The following is a 7,362-nucleotide window of genomic DNA, read 5'->3' as shown; positions in this document are numbered from 1 at the left end:
AAAAGGAGGACATGACCAAATAAAAGCTAACAAACAGTCCTAGGAAATATAAAAAAACACGGTTATTAGTCCTGCTCAAAATGGAGGGCTTTTTGGACACTCCTCCTTGAAGAGAAGGTTGAAAAGGGGGCGTGTCTGTTCCCACTGTGACAGCGCCAGCTGCCAATGGGAGAGGCGGAAGGCGTTCCTGCAGAGACTACATTTCCCAGGGTACTTCCGGTAGAGCGCCACTAATGACCGGAAGTCGGCCTGAGAAGTGCTTTGGATTGCACAGGGAAGCGAGTGAGTGCCTTGGACGGTGAGTCTGTCCCTTTCTGCACCCACCTTTTGCGGGTCCCGTTGGGCTCCTGGCTGAAACGATGGCTGGGAGCCAGGAGAGGGAGGGAAGGACTCCTGGGCTGCATCTGCACTGCAGAAGTAATCCGGTTTGAGACCACTTTAGTTGCCATGGCTCCAGGCTATGGAATTCTGGGAATGGTCCTTTGTTGTGGCACCAGAGCGCAGCTCATGCTCAAAATGGAGGGCAATCAAGGAAACAGGGAGGGCATCCCCCATTGCAATAGGAACAACACTCACAGAAAATGTAAGTTCATGCTCAAAATGGAGGACATTCCCCATTGCAAAGGGAAAGACACTCATAGATAAATTCATGCTTCTTAGTCATGCTCAAAATGGAGGGCATTCCAGCTCTCTGGTACCACGATAAACAACAATTCCCAGGATTCCCTAGCACTGAGCCAGGGCAGTTAAAGGTGGTCTCAGTCTGGATTATTTGTGCAGTGTCTTTTGGACCATGGAAATAGTGTGTGCCCTTAGTAGACAGAGGATGAGAGGACCTTCCTGTGTGCAGAATTAGCTTGGAAGAGCTGTTAAATACTGTACAGGTTGACTTGTAAAACTTAATACTTTTTTGACAAATGCCCTTTTTGACTAATGCATTATCTTCCAAACAGTGATTAAACCAAGACTGAACTATACACATTTGCTCCGAACTCAACTCTGGAGTGACTTCAGTTTTTGTTTGCCAACATGGCGATAGCATCAAGAAGGGCTTTTTTATCCAGTACAGTGTGGACACGTTTGGCAGCTTTCACCAGGCAAGATCTGGTACCTGGTAAGCCTTGCAATGGGATTCAGGCCTTTGCACACCCACGTTCTAAGAAAATGCACATTTTATTGTATATGATATCATGCTCACTGAGGGGGTCTTGTATTTTCAGGTGCAGTTAACTGTACTTGTCCCAAATCTACATACTCAGCACTTCCTGATGACTATAACTGGTATGTATTAAGCTGACTCCTCCTAATGACTATCACTGGTTTGGAATTAAGCTGACCCTCCTCCATTGACTGTGTTTTTTTTCCATGAAAAGAGGATCATGTGATTGTGCGATTCTCTTAAAGCAAGATGGGCTGCACCTTTTTTTAATGCAGCCACAAGGTTGTGAGTTCGATCCCAGGAGCTCCAAGGATGATTCAGCCTTCCATCCTTTCATAGAGGATCGGTAAAATGAGTACCCAGCTTGTTGGGGACAATTGGCTTACAGATTGTAAATGGCTTAGAGAGTGCTGAGTTCACTGATAAGTGGTAAAAAATGTAAATGCTATTGCTATTAATAAGAAAGAAAGTTGTTAAGGTTGCAGCCCTGTGGGAAATTTGGGAAGACCAGCCCACAGCAGGTATTCAGGGGAGGGAAAGCAGCCCCCACAACTACTGAACTTGCCCACCCCTGTAGTCAGCCATTTAACATTTGATGTTCAGCTTGCCATTCAACAGGCTCCAAATGTTAAATAACTGACTACAGGACTACAGCCTTGGGGAAAAAGTTCTGAAAAAATAACATATAAAAAGCTGCTGTTTGCAGTAACATCTGTCTTGGATTTTTTCAGTGTCTTGATACTGTTTCATCATGGGAATAAATTAAAAGAGAAGAAAATATTTTCTAATGTCATCTCTTCAGTATGGCAAAAAAATACTGATTAATGCTTTATGTTTTAGCAAAGTGGAGCTTGCATTGACATCAGATGGGAAGACAATTGTTTGCTACCATCCTTCAGTGGACATTCCATATGAGCACACACGCGTAAGTGGGTCTGAAGAATTGTATCCTCCTCACCTTATTCAGGAAGTGCAGTTAATGCCTGGGTAATTCTCTAGGTTTACGTTCTTGGGACTTATCCCTTAGCAGGAGTGTGATTTAAATGATACAAAGAGGCTTGTACTCAAAACAGATGTTATGTTTGGCTCAGTAATGTTGCTCATCCCTTATGCACTACTTTACAAAATGCATTTTGTGAATTGTGGGATATTTTATGAAGGGCCTGTCTGAGATTTCAAGTGACAACCCCATCAATGTGCTGGAGGCTAAGATGTAAGATATACATCTTGTGTTGTTATTTCCAATGGATATTCTAGTAGCCCATTCACACACATCTCCAGCAAGAAAGACATTTACATTTCCCCCAAATGCCCACTTATTGACAGAGCATGTCACTTCTGTTTCACTACATGATGGCTTGCCAAAAAGTGGCAAAAGTCCCACCACCTCCTCAATTCATTACATTGGCTGGACAAAAAGTAAATAATGGAGAAAAATTAGTAGATTTGTTGGAATACTTTTTTTGTTCAAGCTATTTTTTTCTTTGTAAATCCCTACCTCAACCCAAACTGAAATGTGAGGACATTGTCTACAATTGTGCAGGTTGAGAATGTTGAATGTCTGCATTGTAGGACTAGTAGCATGTGGTTTCTGCAACAAAACACAACTCTGGTAGCTGAAATCCTAGTGCACTATCCTAGTGCAAGAACATTAAATCCCAGCTAGCTCTGTTACTATAACCACCAAAGGAGAGACAAGTTTAGCTGTTGGTTTGACTACTGGGGAGCAGGGGGAGGAAGCATGACAATATGTGTAGCATTTTCAGAGGAATATGTCTTAGTCTCAAGACAGTATATATCACTTTACCTTGCTGTCTTTATTTTCCACAAATTTTTTTAACCCTGTTCATGCCATCAAATAAAGATTATCTTGTACTGTTTATTCTGGAGCAAATAGGGTGACCATCACTTTGATTCTCAAGTACACATTAGCTGGATAATAAGACACTAGAAATTCTGAAAAGATTAGTGGTGATGATGTCTTCTAGGGCTTTGATGTCAAAGGAGTGTTAAAAACTAAGTGTATATGTTCAAGAGGGGTTTTGTTGAGTTGTCCAAATGAGTTTTTGTGGTGACTGAGGAAGGTGGCTCGTTTGGAAAGGAGGAAGGTTCTTTGGCTGTAAAATGGAATGCAAATACGAGAGGAGGAGCAGGAGCCAATGGAGGCTAATGAGCTTGTGTGGATGGTTAGCATTTCCACCACAGCATTATGGGCAGGATCCAAGTGATATTTTTTGCTTGTTCAGTGAAATATTTGGCTCTTGTTACTTTAAGTGCAGTGTGCTTTATTACCATTAACTAGATCCCAGGTTGCTTTTGAAATGTCCTAAAAAATGGATGGGCAACTTCCCAATTTTGGAGGCTGTAGACACCCTTCACAGGGCCTCACAGGGCCCCCTCTGGTTTTGGGAAAAAAACCCACTTGTTCTTGCTGTTTCATACGGTTTATATCAGGGGTAGGCAACCTGCGGCCCGCGGGCCACATCCGGCCCGCCAAGGCCTTCCAAGCGGCCCCCGAGCACTCCTGCCGCCGATTTCCCCCGTTTTTTTGCCGCTCCGGGCGCCATTTTGTTTTTCAAAATGGCGGCCGAAATCTCGCGAGACCTCGGGATGGCAAAGGTCACACGAGATTTCGCTGCCATTTTGAAAAACAAAATGGCGGCGCCCCTAGAGCACTCCAACAGGGCTCCAGGGGCTGCAGTGCGCCTGCAGCAGGCTCCACCTCGCCCTCCTCCTCCCAAGAGCAGGGAAAGGAGGAGTAGGAGGCAGCAGAAGGAGGGCAAAGCCAGGGAGAAACGGAGCCAGAGCAGCAGCTGCAGCCACAGGTTGGTTCATTGGGGGAGGGGGTTAGGTGGGTGTTCTTTGCAAAATGCCCTCCCAGTAGTACTTTCTGGCTTTTCTTTGCTTGCTGCCTTTTATTTTGAATTGCATTTTAGTAATCTCCATGCCTGTAACTTTAATATTAATATTATTATTTAATTGCCCTGGTGTTCTTTGCAAAATGCCCTCTCAGTAGTACCTTGTGGCTTTTCTGGGTTGAAAGAGTGCATGTTTCCTGCCTTTTATTTTGAATTGCATTTTAGTAGTTTCCATGCTTGTAACTGATTATTATTATTATTATTATTATTATTATTATTTTCACTTGCCCTTGGTGTTCTATGTGCAAAATCCCCTCTCAATGAGAAAGAGGAGGAGGAGTGTGACTTTCCAAAGTGCATTTCTGTGAATTTTTGGTGCATTTATTGCTGAAAGGTCTGCTGTAACAATGATAGCAGTGGAGGTGGTGGTAGTGATGATTATGATGATGCTTCTGTGGAAGCTCCGCCCCTGGAGGGTGGAAGCTCCACCCCTGTTATGTGGCTCTGTCCTGGAGGGTGGAAGCCCCACCCCCAGCATGCGGCTCCGCCCTGGGGGTGGACGCTCCACCCCTGTTATGTGGCTCCGCCCCTGGAGGGTGGATGCCCCACCCCCGGCATGCGGCTCCGCCCTGGGGGTGGACGCTCCACCCCTGTTATGTGGCTCCGCCCCTGGAGGGTGGATGCCCCACCCCCGGCATGCGGCTCCGCCCTCCGGAGGGTGGAAGCTCCACCCCCGGCTTCGGCCCCCCAGTTGTCTGAGAGACAGCAACCTGGCCCCCGGCTCAAAAAGGTTGCCTACCCCTGGTTTATATTTTGTCCAGCCATAAGAAACTTACATTTGAAAATTTCTAATCTCAGGCTAAGATCCTGTACACTTCTGGCATAGCATAAATTTATGCCAGCTATATTACATTGGATCCCATTGTCAAAGAGGTGTTTGATGGGCACCATGAGCTCATCTGTTGCACAATGGTCCAGTAGCTCCCCACCTACCAAACACACACACACAGAGAAACTCTGTTCACAGTTGGAAAATAATTTGCTGCACCAGCGAATGTTTTCATGCTGCCTCTGAGAAATTACAATCACTTGTGCAATTATTTCTGCTAGCATACAGTCCCATCAGGATTCTGGCCTTAATTGGCAGTTAAATGTACTGCAGTCTTAGATTCTGCACTTGTGATAGGTGTACTATGGATTTATGACTTCTTTGAAGAAATAAAATATGCTTAGTTTTTCTTAGTCTGCACTTAAATATTTGTGGTATTACTCTTTGTTAGCCCATTCCACGGCGAGATCCCTTGGATTATAAAGATGAAACACATGATCAGGTGCTGAAATCAAGACTGGAAGAAGAAAAGCTGAAAAACCAGAAAGGTCCTACTATTGAGCAGCTTAGTAAAATGTTTTACACAACAAAACATCGCTGGTACCCTGTGGGGCAGTAAGTACTTCTTGAGAATATTCCTTGTGTGGGAAAAGTACTGCCTTTATTGAAAATTAAACCAAACAAAGTTTATATCTGGCAGCGATCTATAAGTAATAGGAGAAACAAGTATATGTTTTAAAAATCAGTCAGATAGGAATACTAACACTTATTTGATTAAAACTTGAGATCAAAGACAATTATTAAATCAAACAAAGTATTAGTTGCATAACATCTTAGGAGAAAAATCATAAGGATGCTTTTTTCAAGATCTTATGGGATCAGCACCAAAATCAAAGTTCACGATGGTCTCCCACTCACAGCTTTGCCAGACAGCAGTCAATAAGAGATCTTTGTAGGTCTGGGGGAGATAGACTTTTGATATTAGAAAACAAAGAGGGCTGAAAGCTCTAGCTTTGTTGGGGTAAGAAGGGTCATACCTCTTCTCAGGTATCAAAGGATCTTGTAGCAGTGAGTCAGAATGCCCTCTGCCTGAAATCCTGGAGAACAGAATAAATCAGCTAATCTGTGTAAAAGTTTTCAAGATTTCATATAAGGAAGTTTCACGATAGATGTGGATATATACAACTGGTTCACACTAGTATTGCACCAAATGACCTCTGCTTGGGTCTTGTGCTGTTTCTTGTACCATTAAGGAGAATGCTTAGAATGTACTAAGAGCACTCTACAGCTTCTTCAAAGATGACTGCAATCTCACGAACACCTTGTTCAAGGTCTCTTCTAGCCTAACAGTCAAGAAAGCTGAGGAACTAAGGAAACAAATTGTAGAACCCAATCCATTACTATACTATGGTGAGGACTTCTAGGGAAATATTATCCTTTTGTACACTGGAAAATTTCAGCTGGTATAATAGCGACATTGCACCTGCATTTTGAGCAGTATTTCACAATGCAGAAAGGCAGAAGGGTTATTTGTCTCTTTTCTGCAAGTTAGCTGAACTTGTCCTTGTGCGATTTTTTTTTAAAAATTGACATCTTTGGGCTACAGCTTCTAGACTCCTCTTGCCATCATGATAATCTCATCCTAGTTTAGGGATTCTGAGGGTCTTTTTTAAAAAATATATCTCTTCCAAGTGTGGACCAAAAAGATAATTTTGCATAGTGCAGAAGATGGCACAAGATGTTTGGCTTTACCATTTTGAATTATTGAGATAAATAGCCTGTTATTTATCTTTTTAAATAATATACAGAGACTCCATGTATCGAATTATGAAGAGTAATTGTAACACAATGACAGGCAGCAGCCTTCTGAAAATCCCCAGTATCTTAAAATGTTTTAAATTATTGAATCTTTAACAAAATACACAGGTATTTAATAAAGTTCTTTATTTCCATTTTGTTCTGTTTTCCATTTGCTTCCAGATACCATACCAGACGTAAGAAAACCAATACCCCCAAAGATAGGTGAACATGTTTCTCTGTCATCATTACTGCAGATGTTTTCCTTAAACACACTTGTATATTATCTGCTTCCATTAAAGTACTTTTCTTAAACTTTTCTTTGTGGCTCAGATCATTTCTTTAAGATGGTTGATTTGTCATGCCTAATTTAAAGCACAAAGATTTGGACAACTAGTTGCTGAACTAATAAGATACATACCTTGGAAAACAAGGCAAAGTGCAGCTGATGTCATAGTTGTGTTAAAGTACAGCTGGAGTTCAAGGCATCTTTATAGTGGGAGCAAGTCAAGAAATAAATGCCTAGCAAACAGAACTGGATGCCTCAGATGTCTAGGAGACTGACATTAACTAACTGAAACATGATGCTCTATTTGTGGGGGAGGATTAGGCCACTGCTGCCAATCAGGATTTTGTAAGGAATATCTGCATCTTAAGGCTCCTTACTGTATCTGCCAACCTCATCCAGTCAAGCTGTGTTTCCAGGAATGATCTGTTCA

General features: G+C 42.6%; 1 protein-coding gene across 2 annotated transcripts; it reads left to right on the top strand.

Annotated features, from left to right (window-relative positions):
* Window positions 1–222: 222 nt before the first annotated feature.
* On the top strand, window positions 223–6,963 carry LOC149312102 (large ribosomal subunit protein mL42-like). Of its 2 annotated transcripts, none has more exons than XM_089523969.1 (6): window positions 223–298; window positions 954–1,114; window positions 1,221–1,281; window positions 2,000–2,084; window positions 5,298–5,461; window positions 6,827–6,963. In XM_089523969.1, the coding sequence occupies exons 2-6, from the start codon at window positions 1,030–1,032 to the stop codon at window positions 6,870–6,872; spliced, it is 441 nt and encodes a 146-aa protein (XP_089380095.1). In that variant the 5' UTR covers window positions 223–298; window positions 954–1,029; the 3' UTR covers window positions 6,873–6,963. The 2 variants fall into 2 exon arrangements, with proteins under 2 accessions (XP_089380095.1, XP_089380096.1); XM_089523970.1 differs by having other exon boundaries at window positions 263–282.
* Window positions 6,964–7,362: the final 399 nt, after the last annotated feature.

Source organism: Sceloporus occidentalis, unplaced genomic scaffold (genome assembly GCF_023333645.1).
Source record: "Sceloporus occidentalis isolate IW3139 unplaced genomic scaffold, rSceOcc1.0.p SCAF_5, whole genome shotgun sequence".
Classification (NCBI taxonomy): Eukaryota; Metazoa; Chordata; class Lepidosauria; order Squamata; family Phrynosomatidae; genus Sceloporus; species Sceloporus occidentalis.
The sequence above is the reverse complement of the archived record's forward strand: the minus strand, read 5'-3'. Positions and strand labels throughout refer to the sequence as shown.

Coding starts and splice junctions, on each gene's coding strand:
- LOC149312102 (XM_089523969.1), top strand. CDS start 1,030: ATGGCGATAGCATCAAGAAGGGCTTTTTTATCCAGTACAGTGTGGACA. Junction 1,282..1,999: donor CTTCCTGATGACTATAACTG/GTATGTATTAAG, acceptor TTTATGTTTTAG/CAAAGTGGAGCTTGCATTGA. Junction 2,085..5,297: donor TTCCATATGAGCACACACGC/GTAAGTGGGTCT, acceptor ACTCTTTGTTAG/CCCATTCCACGGCGAGATCC.